The sequence below is a fragment of the Trichomonascus vanleenenianus genome (genome assembly GCF_965637985.1).
Source record: "Trichomonascus vanleenenianus strain CLIB 3782 genome assembly, contig: TRVA0_031S, whole genome shotgun sequence".
In the NCBI taxonomy this organism is placed as follows: domain Eukaryota; kingdom Fungi; phylum Ascomycota; class Dipodascomycetes; order Dipodascales; family Trichomonascaceae; genus Blastobotrys; species Blastobotrys vanleenenianus.
The window spans coordinates 16,511-37,791 of record NW_027481856.1 but is presented as its reverse complement, the minus strand read 5'-3'; the positions used below and the strand labels follow the sequence as shown (position 1 = coordinate 37,791).

The 21,281-nt window shown below is 51.8% G+C and overlaps 9 protein-coding genes across 9 annotated transcripts; 6 read left to right on the top strand and 3 right to left on the bottom strand.

Annotated features, from left to right (window-relative positions):
- Positions 1–82: 82 nt before the first annotated feature.
- On the top strand, positions 83–970 carry TRVA0_031S00386 (uncharacterized protein; the record flags this gene model as incomplete). Its single annotated transcript, XM_076685949.1, has 1 exon — positions 83–970. One exon carries the CDS (start codon positions 83–85, stop codon positions 968–970), a length of 888 nt encoding a protein of 295 aa, XP_076539764.1.
- Positions 971–1,191: 221 nt separating this feature from the next.
- BPL1 (biotin--[acetyl-CoA-carboxylase] ligase BPL1) lies at positions 1,192–3,263 on the bottom strand (the record flags this gene model as incomplete). Its single annotated transcript, XM_076685948.1, has 2 exons — positions 1,192–3,185; positions 3,242–3,263. 2 exons carry the CDS (start codon positions 3,261–3,263, stop codon positions 1,192–1,194), a joined length of 2,016 nt encoding a protein of 671 aa, XP_076539763.1.
- Positions 3,264–4,554: 1,291 nt separating this feature from the next.
- COA4 (Coa4p) lies at positions 4,555–4,949 on the top strand (the record flags this gene model as incomplete). Its single annotated transcript, XM_076685947.1, has 4 exons — positions 4,555–4,637; positions 4,684–4,715; positions 4,774–4,838; positions 4,881–4,949. 4 exons carry the CDS (start codon positions 4,555–4,557, stop codon positions 4,947–4,949), a joined length of 249 nt encoding a protein of 82 aa, XP_076539762.1.
- Positions 4,950–5,447: 498 nt separating this feature from the next.
- SEC31 (Sec31p) lies at positions 5,448–9,450 on the top strand (the record flags this gene model as incomplete). The annotated part of the gene is made up of 2 exons (XM_076685946.1): positions 5,448–5,644; positions 5,697–9,450. The coding sequence occupies 2 exons, from the start codon at positions 5,448–5,450 to the stop codon at positions 9,448–9,450; spliced, it is 3,951 nt and encodes a 1,316-aa protein (XP_076539761.1).
- Positions 9,451–9,925: 475 nt separating this feature from the next.
- TRVA0_031S00298 (uncharacterized protein) lies at positions 9,926–11,239 on the top strand (the record flags this gene model as incomplete). Its single annotated transcript, XM_076685945.1, has 1 exon — positions 9,926–11,239. The coding sequence occupies one exon, from the start codon at positions 9,926–9,928 to the stop codon at positions 11,237–11,239; it is 1,314 nt and encodes a 437-aa protein (XP_076539760.1).
- A 303-nt stretch (positions 11,240–11,542) lies between these two features.
- Positions 11,543–12,685, bottom strand: TRVA0_031S00276 (uncharacterized protein; the record flags this gene model as incomplete). The annotated part of the gene is made up of 1 exon (XM_076685944.1): positions 11,543–12,685. The coding sequence occupies one exon, from the start codon at positions 12,683–12,685 to the stop codon at positions 11,543–11,545; it is 1,143 nt and encodes a 380-aa protein (XP_076539759.1).
- A 1,684-nt stretch (positions 12,686–14,369) lies between these two features.
- Positions 14,370–15,449, top strand: TRVA0_031S00254 (NAD(P)H-dependent flavin oxidoreductase; the record flags this gene model as incomplete). The annotated part of the gene is made up of 1 exon (XM_076685943.1): positions 14,370–15,449. One exon carries the CDS (start codon positions 14,370–14,372, stop codon positions 15,447–15,449), a length of 1,080 nt encoding a protein of 359 aa, XP_076539758.1.
- Positions 15,450–16,057: 608 nt separating this feature from the next.
- TRVA0_031S00232 (uncharacterized protein) lies at positions 16,058–17,077 on the top strand (the record flags this gene model as incomplete). The annotated part of the gene is made up of 1 exon (XM_076685942.1): positions 16,058–17,077. One exon carries the CDS (start codon positions 16,058–16,060, stop codon positions 17,075–17,077), a length of 1,020 nt encoding a protein of 339 aa, XP_076539757.1.
- A 418-nt stretch (positions 17,078–17,495) lies between these two features.
- Positions 17,496–20,423, bottom strand: TRVA0_031S00210 (uncharacterized protein; the record flags this gene model as incomplete). The annotated part of the gene is made up of 1 exon (XM_076685941.1): positions 17,496–20,423. The coding sequence occupies one exon, from the start codon at positions 20,421–20,423 to the stop codon at positions 17,496–17,498; it is 2,928 nt and encodes a 975-aa protein (XP_076539756.1).
- Positions 20,424–21,281: the final 858 nt, after the last annotated feature.

Below are 21,281 nucleotides of genomic sequence, written 5' to 3'. Positions count from 1 at the left end.
AAGAACGTCCCACGTAGACACACCCATCTAGGTTACTATAATTAACTTTTCACGCCGCTTATTTTTGCCAGATCGCGACGCTATGGCCCAGATTATACTGAGGATCCTGGCCCTATTTGCTGTTTTCAGCGCTCTTATTGGGGCCAGTCCTGTTGAAGCTGTCAAGAGAAACGACGACAGCAGTCTGCCGGTGGTCTCTGGGGACTTTAAGACCAAGAGTAAGACCGAGGCAACCAGCGACATGCCAGAAGTGAGTGCTATCCCTACCGGAGAGACGACCAAAGACAGCAAGAAGACGGATTCCAAGGATAACAGCAAGACGGATTCCAAGGATAGCAAGGATAGCAAGACGACCGACTCGAAGAACGACAAGTCGAAAACCGACTCGAAGAACCACAAGAAGACGACGACCACAAGCGATCATAAGAAGAAGACTTCTTCTACTGCGTTTGTGACTCCTACCTCGATTGATCCCCGATCTCCGCCCGGAGGCATTGCCATGGTCACTCCGGTTTCGACCTCATCGACGTACATCAAGATTGGCGACTATGCCACGTTCAAGTGGAAGTACACGAGTCTAATTGTGACGCCGCAGCACATCAATATCCTGGCCTATTGCTCGCAGAACCAGCAGACTGTGACAATTGCCACGAACCACCCATCAAGGGAGACTGAGCTTGTGTGGGATACTGGCAAATCTGACGAGAACCCATCGAACCGGCTCATTGTTGCCAATTACAAGCTTGAGATGTTTGACAGCAAGGGCAATATGTCCATGTCGCCCAGACCGGGGTACCTGGAGCCGCTTTCGTACACAATCGGTCTGTACCGAAAGCAGTCGTACACGCCGGAGCCTGGTATCGACAGCTATACGAATGGCGGATCCATAGTTGACGAAACCGCATTCAAGTGGCTAGTTGCCATGGGCGTTATTGTTGTTGGCTCCGCTTTGCATATGTTTTTGGCCTAATATTTTTTATACATGTTGTTTATTGTTAGTGACCCTTCAAGTCGCTATCATTCCGTATATATACAGTCTCTATTGGGTATATTACAGTGGGTTAAGCCTTCTTGAGAAAGACCTGCCAAAAAATTGCCGTAGTTTAGTATGTAAAGCCTTCTTGAAAAGACCTTGCATATGTCAAGAATTGCCATCGCTTAGTAGCTTGAAAAGAGTGCCGCCGTCTAGCATTAAGTCTTCTTCTTGAGCAGACCTCGGAACATGTCAAAGGAGTTGCCGTCTGGCTGCAGCTCGACAGTTCTGCCAAGCGACTTGCCATTACGGTCCACCTCTTCGACGAGAAGCATACCCCCGTCCATAGTGATGCCCTTGATCTTCGCCTTCATATTGCCGTGCTGCTCGAGAGTGACAATCTTGTCAGTATGCAGCCACCGAGAATAGTAGAGGTTCTCAAATGGCCGGAACCCAGCGAAGCGGAAAGTTCGCATCATCTTGCCGATTTCATTGGCGAACCGGGCAAGCAGGATCTCAATTCGGTACTCTGGAAGCTTGGGCAGCCCCTTGGCTTGTCGCTCGTGGTTCAACGCCTTGAGAATGAGGTTGACCGAGGTGGTCGGCGCCGCATTAGAAACGTTAACTCCGAGGCCAAACACGAGATTGAATTCGTTTTCAAGCAGCGTGCTGTTGACGAGAATGCCGCCAATCTTGAGATACTCGTCTGATGTGGCGATCTGGCCCACGTCTACGCCTCTCTTGGCCGGGTTCTCGGCGTAAATGTCGTTGGGCCACTTCATGCGAATAGGCATCTGATCGTACCCAGGGCCGTATCCACGAATTGCCTCGACCATGGCAAGAGACACGAGGTACTGGATAAACACCAACGGCGTATTGGGCCCGATATCGTGAAGCGGGAACTTGATAACGCCAGAGACAGCCAGTACGCCGGGAGGGTTTACCCAGACGTTGTTGCCTCGTCCACGCCCATTCACCTGGATAGTTCCTACTGCAAAGAAGCCAGTGGGCAGGTGCTTGAGCAGCTGGAAGTTCTTTTCAAGCATCGTCGAGGTTGAGGTCACAACCTCGCCATACAAAAGTGTGTCACCGAATGACGACCCGAACTGCCCGCCAACCCGCTTCAGCTCATCAAAGTACATCTCATGGTTAAAGTGTGGAGTATCCTTGGGACTCGGTCGTCCTGAGTAGAAAACATCTACTTGCTTAAGCACTTTGTGGTTGTCTTCCGGGTTAGTAAACATGGGGCGGTCTTCTACTGAGAGGCCGTCCAGATGCGAGAACAGACCATCTTTAGCGTCGTTGAACTGGAAGGTATCGTTGAAGCCCTTCAGCTGGTTTGGCTTGTCTTGGCTGAGCTCTGGCTTGAGAGACTCAATGAGGGGAGCCAGTCGCTCGGGCTCAAGCGCCGACAGACTCAAACGAGTGAGAACCGGGGGTAGCTCGTCATTGCGGTTGACGATCATGCCCATCTTGGCCAGTACTGCCCGGACAAACTCTACCCGGGCCGTTTCATGGGCCTCCAAGTCGCCAATGACCTCTAGCCGCTTGTCAGACTTGTCCAAAGTAATCTTCAGGCCTGGTACCGAGTATTCGGGGTGGAACCCGGTCAGAACAGCCGAGCCCCTGCCGTATTTACAGTATACTGCGGCAGCGGGCCCCCCTTCTACATCGATGGCGTCGGCATACTCCGCCAGCACTTCTACGCCATCCTTTTTGGCTGCGTCTACAAAAGTAGGCCCGCCGTTGAAATACGAATTGAACGTAGAGAAATCAACCCCGAGGGCTTCCTGGTTGACCTTGATCTTGGGCGCGCATGCTCCGTCGTCGTTGCCGTACTGGAACCCTTTATAGGCGGATCCTCGGGCGATTCCCTCGAAAAAGCCCAGTTCCCTCGACCCGCTGACCTCAAGCACTGGGTCGCCGACTTCGAACTCGACCTTGGCGCTTCCGTAGTAGGCCCCAGCGCAGAACCCGAGGTACCGGCCGCCCTTCTGGACAAACTTTTTGATATTCGTGGTGCCCTTGCCGTTGAGTTCTCGGCAATATGGCAGGTCAGCACCGCCTGGCATGACGATGAGCGACGTGGAGCGCTCCCATGGCTCGTTATTAATGACGTTCTGCGATACGGGGAGTACCGAGTAGTGAGGGGTAAGGAGCCTTCGCAGCGTATCAGTGCAGTACTGAACCGACTCTACAGTCGTCCCTGGGCCTTTACATATGCGTTAGTTACGAAAATGTACACACAAGAGGTAGTGGAGGGCTTACCTGAATAGACGAGCACGTTCATAGCGACGTGGGTGTTAATGGACGTCGGGGAGTGGGCAAACGTCAAAAGTCGGGGACGGGTCGGACGTTTGATGATGCAGCGAGGATGACTCAAATGACTCGCGAAACTTTTCACCCGCCAAATCTTTCTGATCTTGTTACTTAAATGTTGTTAGTTATGCGTTAAACGAGACCACCAAATCAACCGGTCGAGGGTATCTTTGGGGGTTTCTATCGGAAATCGGTTGCGGTGAAGGTTTTGTTGGGGAGGGTCTCACTCGTCGGAGAATCTTCGCGATAGCTTCATACACAGCATGCTACTATAGACCAGTATGGCGGGATTGGCCAGTACCAAGTCTCATGAGTTTTACGAGTTCATTCCAGACTTGGGGGCCAGCCTCCAAACCCCCATAGCTCCGCTTCGCGGAGATTTCTACTACTTTCGCATTGGGAACCAGAAATGCTTCGCACAGATCCTGTTTATGAATGCATAGTTCGTTGATCATTTGACACTTGGGGGCCAGCCCCCAAACCCCCGTGGCTCCGCTTCGCTGAGAATTCTGTCGACTTCTTCTGCGAGATCAATTAGCTCCCTACGTACTATATGGTTTGTAGACAGAGAGCTTCTCCTGGAGTAGCATTGCTATATCTCAATGGAGCGGAGCCCCAGGTGTGAGTATTGGGGATGGGGGGCAGGAGCCTCCAGCCCCAGTGTAAGGCATACACTTTTTTGGATAAAAAAGTACTTTTGCCCGACTGGTTGGATTTCCAGCTTACTGTTCAACAAAACTTGCTAGCCTCTTCATAATTGCTTCAGGAATACTTGCGTCTGCATCACTACTCTTCTGAATCCTTGCCTTTTAAATCGTCGTTTTTTGAATCGTCATCTTTTGAATCGTTATCTTTTGGATAGTCAGCTTCTGGATGGTCGTTTCTGGATGGTCGTATTCTGGATCTCCATCTTGTGGATCCCCATTACATCTGATTCCTCGACCAGAGTGCTTTGCGCATTATTCACTTCATGTTCAAGTATTGGATCCAAAAAAAGAATGGATCAGTTTTTAGAGTCTGTATCGGATAAATAGCTTAAGCCTTGCAGTCGAATCGAATGTCTCTCGGTGAATGAAGTTCCATGCCGCATGAGCCGCACATTTTTTGAGCCCCACGAGCTGTCCATGTCTGAGACGAGCCGCACAAACGTCTGGCTGGCGTATTGGGAGGAAACCCCCCGCCAACCAGGTTGCCATGGTTACTGGCCAGCACTAGAAGAGGCGACTTCGAAATGGACTGACTCCGATAGGCCCTTACTTATCATGACGGATGCAACTTCTCCAACGGTAGATAAAAAGGAGTCAGCTCAGGACGAAGAGGAGGATGACGACGAGCCTGACGAGTGGTATGTACCTGAAGATCTAAATAAAGGAAACTAACGAAATTAAAAGGGACCAACGGATCATTGATACTGGCTGTTCTGGTAAGTTTAAACTCACAGTTTGGAAAACGATCAAATATGGTAACATTTTTAAATATAGCTGAAAACATGGCATTGACGGACTGTCATGCTGAAAAGAAAGACTGGAGGGAATGCATCAAAGAGGTAAGCTGAACAATATCCAATTGATCTCGCTAACGAAGACAGATGCAAGCTTTCAAAGAGTGCTGGGCTCAAAAAATGAACAACCAAAGAACATCCACTAGAGACGTCTAACCCTGCTAATTTGTAAATAATTCTTGTATATACTCAATCTGCATTGTGTAACTAAGTCCTCCGCGAAGCGGAGCCACGGGGGTTTGGGGGCTGGCCCCCAAGTACCAAGATCGATAACTATGGGGTCGAAGATCTCCGCGAAGCGGAGCCACGGGGGCTTGGGGGCTGGCCCCCAAGTACTAAAATCGGTGTATGACCTGTTAAACGGTCACCATAGTAAGGGGGAGTGAGCCGCGTGTAGTGCGGCGCGTGGGAAGGGGGTCGCGCGGCCGCCCGCGCCAACTGGCCAAGGTGTCTCTTTCGTGTCCCCCTCTTGACATCACATCATCGCTTGCGAGAGCACCAAGAGAGACGAGAGAACAGGGAGCAGTGCTTAATTTCATTGGGATCGTAGGCTGAGGAACATCGTACAGATCTAGCAGGCCCTCAATTGACGTTCTTGACGTTTTCTCAGGGAAGAAAAAAGCACGATTTACCAAGTGATTTGAACTATAGAGAATGGTAAAGCTACGGGAGATTAACCGCTCCAGCGCGTATTCATGGAGCCCCGTGGCGACGGGGCCTTCGATTGTGACGGGCTCGTATGCCAACGGGCAGTCCCAATTGGAGTTTTGGGACCTGAACCTGGTGGACCGAGCCAGCAAGAGCTACCTATTGGACACCCCTTCCTCTTCGGTCAGCGTTGATTCGTCCAAGTAAGTCAATTGCAACCACAAAAGTAACACGGAGAGCTAATGATTATTGTAGGATCAACGACATTGTATGGGGCGGCGTGTCGGATGCGCGCCCTAGTGGAGTCATTGCGACGGGCCACGAGTCTGGTCTCGTCAACGCGTTTGACGCGCATAACCCGGAGAACCGCGTGCTGTCGCTAAAGAAGCACTCGGGCGCTGTGCGGTCGCTGCAATTTAACCCCGTGCAGTCGCATGTGCTGGCTTCGGCTGGCGCCAACCGCGAGGTCTTCGTCTGGGACCTCAAGCGAGGCAGCGCGTTTGCTGTGCCCACGGAGCGGTGCCGGCTCGACGAAATCGACGCCATGAGCTGGAACAACAAGATCGCCAAGGTGTTTGCGGTCGCCGGAAACACGGGCTATACTTCGGTGCTTGAATTGGGCAGCAAGGACGAAAAAGTACTGCAGTTCAAGTACGCCAATTCGACGGGCGGACGATGTCCCGTGGGGTCCATTGCGTGGCACCCGACGGAAGCGGTCAAGTTTGCCGTGTCGTCGCGTGACGAGAACGTACCAGTTATTCTTCTGTGGGATTTGCGTAACAACTCGGCGCCGCAGCAGGTTCTGCGGGGGCACAAGGGCGACATTGCGTCGATGGACTGGTGCGCCCAGGACGCCAACCTGCTCATTTCCACGGGTATGGACAACAGAACGTTCCTGTGGAACCCCGAAAGGAGTGTAAAGGTGGGTGAGTACCCAATTGAGTCGAGCTGGAGCTTCAAGACGCGGTTCAGCCCGCGTGTTCCCGATCTGTTTGCTACGGCTTCCCAGGAAGGCACCATTGCTATTCAGACGCTTCAGGACACCCACGCTAAGGATAACAGCAACAAGCCGAGCTTCAGCCTCGAGTTTGCTCCCCAGTGGCTTCGAAGACCGGTTTCGGCCCAGTTTGCATTTGGCGGTAAGATTGTCGCCGTCAAGACGGAGGGTGGTCGATCCTCGGTGGAGATTTCGTCCAAGCACTATGGAGACGATTCTATTAACGACGAGGCGACGCAGATGTCGGAGATCTTGCACAGTAGGGATTTGTCGGCCATTGCCAAGTCGCGGGCCGACAATGCCAAATCCAAGTCGGAGCAGTTTGACTGGCGTGTCATTGCCGCTCTGATGGAGGACGGTGATAAGCGGGTGCGTCTTGCCCAGTTCTTTGAGACCGCCCAGGTGCCTCTAGAGGCTCTCCAGGCTCCTACCCCCAGACCAGAGGAGAAGAAGCCAGAGGAGCCTTCAGTTGAGCAGCCAAAGGAGGAGATCAAGCCGGAGGAAAAGCCAGAGGAGCCAAAGGAAGAGGTTGAGAAGGAGGAGGACGTAGATACCACTGCGTCGGAACACGGCTCGGTTACTGAGGTCTCCAAAAAGAAGAAGAAGAAGAACAAGAAGAAGAAGGACCAGCCAGAGCCGGAAGAACCTGAAAAGGCCGAAACTGAAGAAACCAAAGAAGAAGATGACCTATTTGGTGAAGGGTCTGGGACCGGGTTCCTCAGCAGCTTCAGCACTAGCGCCGCCACCGCCACAGAAGAAACGGCCAACGAAGTCGGCTTTGACGAGGCCAATGGAACCGATGTGGGCTTCCTGAGCAGCTTCAAGTCCACCCAAGAGTCGTCGTTTGCTCCAATTGGCCAGTTCCACCTCTTTACGTCGGGCCAGTCCTCGGCCGAGCAAGACCTGACGCGAGCTGTGCTGTTGGGCCAGATTGAGCGCGCTGTCGACATCTGTCTCGAGCAGGGCCGCATCCCCGACGCGTTCATGCTGTCAGCCAATGGCTCTGAAGAGCTCAAGGCCAAGGTGCGCAACGCCTACGTCGCCACCAACGCCAAGACCAATGCCTTTGTGCGACTGCTGAACTCCGTCACCAGCAACAATCTCAACGATTTGGTCAACAACGCCGACGTTACCGAGTGGCGCGAGGTCATCACGGGTCTCTTCACGTACTGTAAGAACGACAAGTCCTTTGCCACTCTCAGCGGCCAGCTTGGCGACCGACTCCTCTCCGCCCAGCGGGAGGCCTCTGACCCTACCGAAAAGACAGAACTGCGTAACAGCGCCGTCTTCTGCTACCTCGCTGGGTCCAACCTCGATAAGGCCGTCAATCTGTGGCTGCGGGAAGTGTCGTACGCTGAGCTCCACGGCGACCTCGAGGACAAATCGTCCTCCTTCCCGGCCCACTTCAAGGCGCTCCACGAGTTTGTCGAAAAGGTCACCATGTTCCGCAAGGCCGTTGGTATCAAGGATGCCGCCACCTCGTCGGACGATACGAATCTCGCCGGTCTCTACAACGCCTATCGAGACTACGCGACCGTCGTGGGTGCCCAGGGCCACCTCGACCTTGCTGAGGCCTACCTCAAGCTGTTGCCCAGCGACTACCCAGGCGTAGCATTGGAGAAGGAGCGAGTCCACAAGGCTAAGGCTCGGGCCACTACCACCACAACTAAGGCTAGTCACGCCCGAACCCAGTCGTCTGGTGGACTCAGCAGCATTTATGCGGCCGCCGCACCACGAGCGGCTGCTCCAAACCCATACATTGCGCCCCCTGCGGTTCTCCCGCCTACTGTGGCGAAGCCAGTGGTGCCACAGCAGCCTGTGATTCCACCGGTGCCTCAGCAGCCTGTTTTGTCGCCACCAGCGAACCCGTACCAGCCAATGGGCGCCCCTTCGGTGCCGACCTACGCCAAACCGCTCTCCCCAGCGCCTCCGCCTCCCCCACCACCAGCTGCCGGATCCCGGCCACCAAAGGAGAAGGGTGGGTGGAACGACCTCCCAGAGCACGCAATCACTGCTTCGCGACGAGCTACGCCAGCGGCCACCGCGATCCGATCTCCCTTCCCTAACCAGGCCCCACCAGTGAGCCAATCGCCTCCACTTGGGCCACCAAAGGGCGGTGCTGTTCCCCCGCCAAAGAGCTCTTCTCCACGCGTCCAGTCTCCACGGGTGACGTCTCCAGTGCTCAACAACCGATACGCTCCGGCTCAGCCTACGGCGACCATTTCTCCACCCCAGAATGGCGGCCACTACGGAACTGCACCACCCCCGCCAAACCCATACGCCCAGGCCCAGTCACAGCAGAACCCATACGCCCAGCCACCACCCCAACAGAGTGCAGTGAACCCATACGGGGCCGCTCCAATGGCCCAGGTCGCCAGTCCACCACCATCAAACCCATACGCTCCACCGCCAGGGCAGCAACAGCAGCACGGAATCCCTACGCCAGGTAACCCGTACGCTCCACCGCCAGGGCAGGGCCCAATTGCCCCAGGTCCGCCCCCAGCCGGTGCTGTGTTCGCTCCACCACCTCCGCCTCCCGGCCCAGGCGCCGGTGGGTTCGCCGCTCCACCGCTGGCAGGTCAGTACCAGCCAGGCCAGGCGGTTAAGAGCGCTACTCCCGAGCCCGAGCCAATTGTCGAGCAGATCACGCCGCAGCACCCGCCGGGCGACCGAAGCCACATTCCAGACAAGTCGAGGCCAATTTTCGAGGTTCTCAGCGCAGAACTGGACCGCGTCATGCCAGTGATCCCACAGCAGTACCAGCGACAGATGAAGGACGCTGAGCGTCGACTCAACATGCTCTACGATCATCTCAACAACGAGGATCTGCTGTCTGACGAGACGATTGAGGAGATGCTGCGGCTCGTCGAGGCTGTCAGTCAGCAGGACTACGCCATGGCCAGTGCCCTGCAGGTTGACATTATGACGACCCGAAGCGAGGAGTGCGGCAAGTGGATGATTGGCGTGAAGCGATTGATTGACACTGCCCGAGCAGTATTCCAGCAGTACTAATGTAATGTATGAGTCTAACATGACCGGTGAGAAATTTGAAAAGATTAATATGACCCTTTATCCACTTCTGGGGCTCTGCCCCAGACCCCGTAGTTGGGGGGAAACCCCCCAAACCCCCCGTTGGCTCCTTCAATTCTAATATTCCTATTCTTTAGTTACCGGTAGTACGTATATATATTGAAGGGGCCAGTCCATGACTTTTGAAGACATATATAAATGTAAAAGTTGGAGGATAATGCAGATAAATGGCATGTCATTTAGGGACGGTATTGACTTTTACCGTTACAGATTTTCAACTCAACTGTCTGCTGTTACTTAGTTACCGGCCCTGAAATCCTCCATCGCTCAGTATTTCGACTAAGCTATTGCATACGTCGGGCTTTTCATTTCCTCTTTAGATGTGTAAAAATGGTAAATGAGGTAGCTCGCCGATCCGCACATGTCATATGCGGATGCTAAATAACAATATGAGGGAATGAACTTACAAAAGGATATAAATTGCCAAAGGTGGAACCAATATATTTTTGCCATAGCGATGACCGACTTCCTCTCTCAGCTTCCTACTGAGCTGTTGACAATGATATCTAAATACCTGACTGATGACGGAAGAAGCGCCTTATCTCTGGGCTTAGCTAATAAACAGCTGTACAGCACGATCTGTCCAATGTTATTCAAAAATATCACTGCAAAATTTGGTTATACGTCCGTTCTTTCAAATGGCTTTAAGGGGCTGCGATTTACGTATGAAGACTCTGCAACCATGATGAAAGCTGTGGATTGTGAGTTTACGCAGTATTTCCGCCAAGTTGAAATATACATCGGCCCCTATTCTAGTGACTATGACGAGGTATTGAAATACCTACTTTCAATGACAACTTTGAGCCATATTCGACTATCACTTACGGCGTTCAATTGGCGCTTATTAAAGTACCTTCCACTTATCCCACCCTCCACCCAAGTTGACGTGAATCTTACCGTTTCATTCGAGGGTGTCGGTATCGAGATTGTATCTTGGCTGGACAGGCTAGTCGCTCAGGCTCCAGAAAACATCAACTTCAACGTCTGTGTGGACCTTAAGTTTAGTCATCGCCGCCATAAGTTGATTGATCTCAAAGGAACCCCTGACCAAAAAATCATCCCAGTTCCACCATTATTTGCACGCATGGAAACGATGGCTCTTTACTTTAAGGGGGACTGCAATGTGTCAGAGCTAAATAAATTGCTGAGTTTTGCTCGTGATCCGTTGAGAGAGGTCCAGCTTCGTGCAGCTGAGATTGTGGTGGATCAACCGTGTTTGATGATACCCAATCAGGTCAGTTCGCTACATTATCAGTGCCATGTATCTGGTCCTAACCAGCTGACAATTACTGGGAAATCCTTAAAGAAGCTCGTGTGTAATGCGCTGCGACAGAGCGTCAAAGTTGATGCTCAAATTGTTGATTTGACGGTAACACTCATGGAAGAAGAAAGGAACATCCCTCCCATTGTTGCCGAGAGATATGGTATCACCAGTGGCACGGACAGCATTTCCATAGAAGCACACGACGCGTCGACGTTGCGTATCAAAGATCTCGTTCGTGCCGCCCCGTCAAAGTTAACGATTACCTATTGGGGTTTGGACGTCAACTGCATGATGCAGACACTGGTATCGCAGGCGACGGAATCCCAGCTGACTGCGTTTGAGCTTCGGACTAACCTTAATGTCCCAGATTTTTCGACGATTGTGTCCCCTTGCAGAGGTTACTGCGAACATGACGCGGCTCAGGGAGCTAACTGTTCGTTATTCTGATAAAATTAGGGAGTTTGTGGTGCCATCATATGCAGGCGGTGTGTGGTGCTTGCTTGACCTAAATTCTTTGAAGAAACTGAGGGAAGCTACAATTGATTCTATGAAGTGATGGGAAGCTGTACGCATGATATTTAGTACTGTTATTGCTTCAATTGCTACATTAACTTGGCTAAAAATCTTGAAATGCATAAAAGACGGCATTAGCCGTAATATTGTTATTCACTCTCGATAATAATAATATGAAACAGAGTCCTAAAAGATAAAATATAAAATATAAAACAAATTAATGGTATTAATGGGGTATTAATGAACAGCCGTAGGCTGCAAAACATCATACACATGGTCCTTCTCGCCCGTATAAACATGGAACTGCTGTAGCGACGGAATTCGTTCGTGGATGAGCTTCGTGGCCGGCTTGATCCGCCTCTTGGGCTTCAAACGCAGCTCCTCGAGAACTGGCCAATGCACCTGTTCCGGCAAGTCAAACGACTCAATCGTACACACAGTTAGCTTCTTCAGCTTGGGCAACGTGTAGAAAGACACCGGCTTGGTGCCCGACACCGTTAGCTCCTCAACGTTTCGCAAAAGCTGGTCCATATCGGAACAGTCAAGATGCGGAAGGTACGCGTCCTTAAGCTTTGGCTGAGGCTCTGCTCCCTCCACCTTTGGACCGACAAACACCATCGGATGGGGCAGTTTCGGGTTCGCAACCACAACCAAGCTCTCCAACTGCGATTGTAGGTACTCCTTGGGGAGCTTGGCAGCCTCAATTGGTGACGAGCTAAAGTCCAGCGACAGGCTGTTGACGTCAACATACGGGATCATGTCCTCGTCATGGGTACGCAGGTTATGCGAGAATACAATCTCGAGGAACTTGTATACCTTGGGGCCGGGGAACAGCCCAAAAATGTGCGGGATAAAGGTCTGCCAGCCCCGGTGTACGTCTCTGAAGTCGTGAGCCTGCACAGAGAGGCGCTTGACATTCGGGAAGAACTCAGGCAGCTTGGGGGTGAACCACCGCAGGTGCACAGTGTTGTCGGAATACCACTCCGGCAACTCTTCAATGAGACCGTCCTCATGCGGCTGCCAGTAGTCTGTGATCAAGTACAGGTCTGTGACATTGCCAAACACGAACTTAGCCCGCTCAACGCCCCATACTTTGACGATCTTCCAAATGTCGCTCTGGTACATGCGAACCATGTACCGCGAGTGAATTCGAGAAAGCAATTGCTCTCGCAAGGCGACATAATCCAGCTTCTTCTGGTGCTGGTGTCTCCCCACAGCAGCAGTCGTCGACCGAGTGTCAAAGGCTAGGGCCAAATTCGCCCAAAGCCTGCGATTGACAATCTCCTCGAGCTGCTTGCTAACAACTCTTAAATTGCACAGGTCCTGCTTCGAAAGCTCGCCGGAATCGATTATATGGTACCAAATATCACCTGGAATCATCTTTGTTAGTTCAGTCTTTGCTCCGGTTGGCCTTTATATGCGTTCTCAGCCGTTCTCCACGTGCGTACGGCTGCATTTTTCATGTGCGGCTGTGCCAAGACCCCGGACAATGGGCTGATGTCGTCTTCCTCGTAACCGCGTACGAGTGCCCTCTGCGAGAGTAGCCTCGAAGGAGCTTTTCAATACTATGAAATAATCACTGAGGTAGGATGAAGTAAATTATAATTCTGGAGAACGATCTCTTTTTTTTTTTTCAACGGGCTAGGATGGTGAGCTCTGGAAAGTGGGGCGCTGCGTTTACTACACGTACGTAATAGAGGCGGTTTCCTACTTTGGTAGGGGAATGAATAGGTTATACCTGGTAGCAGTGAAGGTTATTCCAGAAGGATATAACAACCTACGGTATGTAAATTCTTACTGGTAATTGCCTAACAATCGACCCAGTTAATAAAACACCTTCGCCATACTTCTCTTGATATTTTACTATTCTCAAAGTAGGTGTTAGTGCTTTAAGGCCGCCTACTGATAGCTATCACCAGATATATGCATGACGTACGAAAACTAGCAATTTCGTTCAACCCTAGAAGATCCTATTACGATTGGTACTATTCTAGATTGAGATAACCATTCCCGGTCTAAAAATTGTAGGATTACTGGTTGCCATGGGCAATATAGAAGATAACCCCCAAGCCAGAGAGGTTTATTGATATCAAACTGACGGGCATTAGCTAACCAAATTGTTCGATTGGAAGAGATGGTAACAATCAATATGCCCTCCGCGAAGCGGAGCTACGGGAGCTCGAGGGCTGGCCCTCGAATACATCAGCTCTACTACTACTGTAGGGGTTCTGCAGAGATTTGAGACTGGCATTTGTTACGCATTGTTACAGGAGTTTTGTTTCAGACTGAAAGTTTGTAACAGTGTAACTAAATTTTTGTTACGTTATGGCCATCACTTACGGGGGTCTGGGGGCTGGCCCCCAGCTACGGGAGCTCGAGGGCTGGCCCTCGAATACAGTCTCCTGGTAGTACTAATGGGGGGATCAGTCCCCCCCAAACCCCCCTGAGGCTCCGCTGCGCGGAGATATATAGCTGAATTTACAAGTCCTCCATGAAGCGGAGCCACACCCTTGAAAATAAAACCAACGGAGTTTACGTTCAATGGATTACTTTTCCAGTTTGCCTCGGCTTACTTAGTGGCTCTGATCGGTGAATATAAGTAGCGAACTCCGAAATGGAGATGGTCTTCTGCATCAGATATGCACTACTGTTCATGTTCACTATATTCATACACAACTAGGAATCGTATATATATACTAGAGTAACCGATACATTTACGGTACTGTAGCTCAAAGTTATGCCGTATACCGACTTCGGCGAATGGTCAAGAATCGCCCCTCTATTCATCCAATAACGATACAAATAGCCAATAGCGATACGAATAATAAGTCAACGCGGAATCTGCAGGACAGTTCGGAATTTGACATCCTATAGAATGCGGCGGTATATTGTCTCCTCATCTCTCGGCAGTGGTGTCTTCCGAGGTTTTCGGGGAGTTGTGTGGGGAAAAACACTCTATCGGACTGCGTTAAAGTCAGCCGTGCATAAAAGATCCGAGATGGAGACCGTATATATAGATCGAGGAATGGCTGCCTGTGGGTAGCAGATCAAGTCCAATTACAGAATGTCCATTTCAACTCCAATCACCAAGCATTTCGGCGTCCAGCACCCGATCTTTTTGGCTGGCATGAACATCGCCGCCGGTCCCCGGCTGGTCGCCGCAGTGACCAACGCCGGAGGCATTGGCGTGCTCGGAGCCGCCTCTGCTCCTACTCCAGATATCCTCGATAGCCTGCTAGTCGAGATGAAGTCTTATATGAACGATCCAGAGAACGGTGTGTTTGGTGTCGACTTCCTGCTGCCCAAGATCGGCGGGGGTGCCCGAAAGACCAATAAGGCGTACCATGTGGGCCCCATCAAGCCGTTCCTCGACGTTCTCATCAAGCATAAAGCGAAGCTCGTTGTTTCGGCCGTTGGCGCCCCTTCGCAGGACATCTGTGACTATCTCCACGAGCACGGTATCATGGTGATGTGCATGATCGGGGCCGTTAAGCACCTCAAGCACCTGCTCGGATCGAATGGCAGCGACATTGCCCGAGTAGACATGATCTGTTGCCAGGGTGGTGAAGGCGGTGGCCACACTGGGTCGATCCCCTCGACTCTGCTCATCCCTTCCGTCGTGGACGCCGTCAAAGGGTTCCGATCCAAGATCACCGGCGAGCAAGTGCAGGTCGTGGCGGCCGGAGGTATGTACTGCGGCCGGTCGCTGGCTGCGGCACTCAGCTACGGAGCCAGTGCTGTGTGGGTTGGCACTCGGTTCGTGGCGACCGAGGAGTCTGGTGCTCCAATGAACCACAAGCGGAAGGTCCTCAACGCCGGGTTCGACGACACCGTGCGAACGCTTATCTACACCGGCCGGCCTCTGCGAGTCTACCGAACTAAATACGTCAACAACTGGGAGCAGAGGAAAGACGAGATTGCTGAGCTTACATCTAAGGGCGTCATCCCATACGACACAGACCTCGAAAACGAAAACTACGACCCCGATCCAGAAAATGACGATGAGGACGACAACAAGTATCTCATGGGTGAGACTGCGGCTGTTGTCAAGGCCATTGTGCCAGCCAAGCAGGTCGTCGACGAAATCATGGCGGAAGCCGTGGCTCAGATCAACCGACTGAACTCGTTCCAGTCCAAGCTCTAATTTACTAATTCTTTCTACTCCACTACTTTGAGGGGCTGGCCCCTCATGAATACACCAGCTCTACTAGTACAATTGGGGGGACCAGTCCCCCCAAACCCCCCTGGGGCTCCGCTACGCGGAGTTCTTCGATGAGATCAATTGTAAAATACCTCCGCGAAGCGGTGTTATGGGAGTTTGTAACAGTGTAACGAAAGTTTTTGTTACGCTGTTGCCATCATCCGGATACGGGGGTCTGGGGGCTGGCCCCCAGCTACGGGAGCTCAAGGGCTGGCCCTCGAATGCATTCACCTACTAGTACCAATGGGACGGACCAGTCCTCCGGAAGGGGCTCCGGGTAGCGGAGATATATAGCTGAATTTGACAACTGCTTTCATCCACTGAGCCCGCCAATGAATACGGTCAAGTCGCAATTTCGCTTAGTCAGCGCTGACATGGATCGGCCATCCCCTGAAAAAGGGCGGGGGTGAGGGGGGGCTGCTGGACCTCGGATCTGCTCCGACATCGTGAACGACCCCACACGTCAAGGCGACGACGACAAGGTACGACGACAAGGACGTACGAGGACTAGAAAGAACGACTGATCCGATAAAGTAGAAATGACGAGCGTAATGAACGGGCCAAGGAGCCTGTTTAGCCCTGGCAGCAGCCAGTCGGATATCACCGCAAGCCAGTATAAGGTAGCTGCGTCGCAGTTCCTTAATCGCCAGTTCACGGAGTGCTTCGAGACGGTAGAACCGCTATTAAAGACCAATAGTACCCGGGCGTGGTGCCTGTATCTGGCTCTAGCGGAGTCTGCGCTGAATTCTGCCAATAGCAACATTTCGAAGCAGCTCAAGCGACACTTCAAGTCGCAGGTGTTCGACGGCAAGACGATCTGGGACGCAGCTGGCTCTGCGTTCGCCCCGGAGACAATCCCGCCCCAGGTGGTTGTTCCGATTGCCATCCTGTGTACGAAATACAGTGATTCTGAGGGCCGGGAGAGCCTGCTTGAGCCGACTCAGAAGGTATTGGAACAGAGCCTCGCTTCGAGCGCGGACGACGACATCCAGTCCAGGGCCTTGCTCGATGTCTACGTATACAAAGTGCTATGTCAGCGGGGCCAGTTTGACTATGCGAGAGAAGTAGCTAGTGCCTCGGGGCTGAGCGTAGACAAGGTTAGTGAGATGGAGCATGAGCTCAACCGAGAGCGAGAACAGAAACGTGTAGAGGAGGAACAGTTGCGACAGAAGGAGAGGGAGCGGGTAGAGGAGGCCATTAACCGGCAGACATCGCAGCCACAGTCGCCTAGACGGGAGAAATCGCAGTCACAGACGCCCAGCGTACAGCCACAGTCCCCCAGGGTAGAGAGGCAGTTGCCATTGAGTAGCACTGATGCGTCGCAGAAGAGCGAAATTACTAACCAGCCGCGAGCGGTGCACGACATTTCGTCTCTAGTTAGGCACTGGAAGTCACGGTTTGTTGCATTGACGCAGTCAAAGAGGTTCCTTCAGATTGTGCTGTTTGTTTCGGTGGTTGTTCTCACTGGTGCTAATCCAATTGCGAGGAGGAGAATTCTTGGGCTCCTGAAGTTGCTTCTGGCGAAGTTGATGCACACATTGAGAATGGGTACCAAGGTGAGCTATGTCTAGCCGTTTCCTCACTGAAGTTTATGACGAGTTATAATGAATTGTAATAATATTTTGTTGTTTTTGTTTACTTAAACTCTTTCTCTCTCTTTCTCTCTTTCTCTTTCTCTCTCTCTCTCTCTCTCTCTCTCTCTCTCTCTCTCTCTCTCTCTGAATATACTTCACTGGAGGTAAGATACGAAGCTAGTAATCAGTTAATTCGAGGGTACGATACAGAAGCCCTCCGCGAAGCGGAGCTACGGGGGGTTGGGGGCTGGCCCCCAAGTCAACTGGAGCTTAGGCTAGTGTTCATGGGTGGTAATACAATAGATTCGATGTACGAGTAAGAGATGGATAAATAATAATACAAGTGATTCGAGAATTAAATAAAAATACAATAAATACTGTACGTTAGTAGGTCGTTAGCATCATTTCGTTTCTATCATTGCCAAGTCGGATACTCCATCTTGACCCTCATCCGCGACGGCAGATGGGACCACACAGAGTCGCCGTTGGGCACATTGTCGTCGCCCTCGCCGTAGTCAAGATCCATATGGACCAATTGAGTCGAGTTGAACAGCTGATAAGCCTGGCCAAAGTCACGACGCAGAATGTCTACCACCTGCTCGACCTTGAGCCAAAACACAGTCATGGCACAGAACCGCTTCTTATCTTCAGACCGCTCTGCAAGAAGCTGCTCGGTAGAAAGCGGAGCCTCGTCAAACGGATGGACGCGCCGGCATATCCATGGAACGAGCATACTCCACATGCGGTTCTTCTCCTGGTCAGTAACCAGTTTTTTCGTCAAATCAGGGTATGCATGGTACAGGTTCTGAACACCCAAGAAAAGGCTGATTTGGACGTCAACGAAGTAGAACTGCGACAGGTCCGACGAGGAGGGATTGGGGGGAAGCTTGGCGGTCGAGTCGAACGATCGCACTAGCAGGGGCAGGAACGACTGCATATGCTCGATAGTGTGTCCAGGACCGAAATGGCCAATCCGCACGCCGTAAGGGTACTTCTTACGCTGTTCGGCGTCCTTCTTAAGCGACAAGGCCCGCTGACGCTCTTCCTCGAGCTCTTTGCGCTTCTCTGCTTCGAGCTGTTGCTGGTGCTGGCGCTCAACTTCTTCTTCCTCAGCCCGGCGCCGTGCTTCCCGCTTGCGTTTCTCGTCTTCTTCTAAAGACTTGAGCATTTGCAATTCTCGTCGTCGCCGTTCTTTTTCCTTCTGGGCCTCTAGCGCTTCTCGCTGCTTTCGCTCTTTTTCCTTTTGGGCCTCTAATGCTTCTCGCTGCTTACGTTCTTTTTCTCGCTGGGCTGCGAGAAGCTCGCGCTGTTTACGCTCTTTCTCTTTCTCCAGCGCCTCGCGTCTCTTGCGTTCCTCCTCCTCTTTTTCCTTTTCCAGAGCTTCACGTTTCTTCTGCTCCTCGAGCTCGCGTTCTTCCAATTCCCGCTGCTTTCGTTCTTCCAGCTCTCGCTGTTTGCGTTCCTCCAATTCGCGCTTTCGCTCCTCTGTGGCCTTCCGCTCTTTCTCTAGTTGTCGCGCTTCCGACTCATCTCGCTGCTTTCTATCCAAACGGCTGTCATTATCAGGGCTCTCGGAATGCGGTTTCTGTGATTTCGACCTGCTTTCAAGATCTTCGGGCTTCTTGGAAGCAGCCTTATCGGGATCGCTCAACCTCCTTGAAGCAGCGGCCTTGTCAGAGTCGCTGGGCTTCCTTGAAACAATTTTATCAGAGTCGCTAAGCCGCCTTGGAGTGGTCTTATCAGATTCACTGGGCTTCTGTGATTCGCCTCGATCGGACTCTTTTTTCTTCTCTTTGGCCTTCTTAGCCCGCTCTCTTTCCTTATCCTTCTCTTTACCAAACTCGCTTGGCGATTCTCTTTTAATTTTGCGCTTCTTATCACGATGCTCGTCATCGGCCGCTCGTGGCTGTTCTCGACGCTGTTTCTTCTCGTCCAGGGCGCTATCCATGGCATCCTGAATAAGCATGGTCTCCTCATCGTCGCTCCCCACTGCCTCACGCGCTATGTCGTAGTAGCTGCGCCCTCGCTTGTCCTTGCGCAACGGATCTGCACCACTCTTGAGCAGCAATTTGATAGTGTCGAGATGTCCTCGGCCAATTGTCTGCTCCATGGCCGTCTCTCCATCATTATTCAACGCATCACTGTTCCCGCCAAACGCCAAAAGTAGCCCAACCAAGTCAGTGTGACCGTGTTTGGCAGCGAGACTGATACTCTGGCCGTCAGGAACCCATCCTTCCTCCAATGACTTGCCTACGTACTGGATATCGCCATCCGCCGCCTTTCGATACACCTGCTCCCGCCCAGACCGCGTAGTCAAGTCCATCCACAACAGATCATTACGAATAGACTGGGATCGCGCTCCGCGTCTCCGTGGCGCCGCAGAACTTCTGGGCTCGCTTTCGTCGCTCTTCTTGCGAGTCAATTCAGGCGGGAAAGTCCCCGGGATGCTATTTGAAGGGTCGAAATTCGTCGCCTGGTCAATATCGTTGTTATTGTTGTTGTTATTGTTGTTTCTGGACGCATTATTGTCGCTCGTACTGGCCTCACTGCCGCGACGAGCCTTGCGGAACCGGTATGCCGCCTCTTTGAGCAATCGCTCTAATTCATCATACTCCGGGCTGTCCTCTGGGATCGAATCCAGCGCCGTCTTGCCCTGTTTATTGTAAATTCGCGGGTCTGCGCCCCTATCGAGCAGCAACTTGACAACGTCAACCCGGTTAGCTGCAGCTGCGTCAATTAGCGGCGTTTCTAGCTCGTCTACACCGGACCGAATGTCGATAATGGCCCCGTGATCCAGCAGCAATTCTACAATCTTTACGTGGCCCTTTAGCGCCGCATCATGGATGGCTGTGTTACCGGCATAGTCTCTATCATTGACGTCTGCGCCAGCCTCAATCAGCTCTTTGGCCCTATCATAGTCTCCTCTGTCGCACATCTTCTGCAGCGGAAGCCGCCCACTCGGGTCCCGAATGAGCTTGCCCGTTTTCCTACTGCCACCGTGCTGTGCAGGAGACGCCGACCGCGATGATTTGGAGCCAGAGGGCTTCCGTTGGTGGTTGAGCTTAGCATTGGTTCTGCGTCTGACATATGCACTTTTGCGGTCTTCTTCTTCGTCAGAGGAAGACGAGCTGGGGATGCGACGCTGCAGTCGTTTGATGGAATGGTGTTTCTTCCGGTCTGGGCGCCGTCTCTCATGCTCAGGCAGGATCACCGTCTCGGCCTCTGAGCTGTCGTTGCCTTCCTCCACAGTCGGCGCCGAGCTATCACCGCTCCCAACCGATTCGCGTCGCCGCCGGTGGTCGTCGTCGTCGGGGTGATCTGGCCTGTCGAGGTTCGTCAGCATTCCCTACCCCCGTCGTTGCTTGTTCCCGCTCGGTTTTCGTCTTGGTGGGAAGGAGGGGGTTAACTGGGGAGGGACTGATGTGTCGAATGTGTGCCGGTTTCGTTACGAGCCGTCAAGTTTTAACCGGTTGCGCTATAGAGTTGGTGTGGCAGGTACAAAGCTGAAGGTCGGAAAAACGCTCCTTGGGAGTTTATTTTCCGCCATCCACCATTTAACCATTTGCTTCAACTGCCATAGCTATAACTTCATCTATATCATGGTGTGTAACTTATTCAACTATCTCGTGGTACCTTTAGATATCTTCTTTAGTCCATGTAGGTATAGAGTTTATGTCTTCGACGATACCATGATATTTACCTGTCCGTATCTTCTTCAGCTATCAGGCGCGGTAACTTATACCTGGTACTATGGTATGTTTGTATTCGTTCTGCTTTCATTTCATTTTCGTAGTACATTCAGCAAACTAGAATTATGAAAAGTATAATCTAGTTTCTAAAAAGATTCCTTTTCGTGCAGGTACTATATGATCTACATATCTAGACATTAGGGTTCAATGCTTCTCAATTGATAAACAATATCGCTCTTTTTGAATAGTAGCCCAATTTCAGGTATCAAGTCTACCACTAATGAGCTTCCTTTAGTCAATCGTTCATAGATAAACAATTGTCGTCCCGGGGAACCTAGTGAGGGACCTTCCTATACTGACTAGCAAATTGACAAAAACCATTTAGAAACCGACTTCGGAATTATTTACCCTTCTATGTAGGCATTGCAGCTTCTTTAGTTATGTGGGCAGTAACAGCAAAAGCACGGTACCTCGACACTAGCAAATAAAGCCGCCAATAGTATCATGTATCA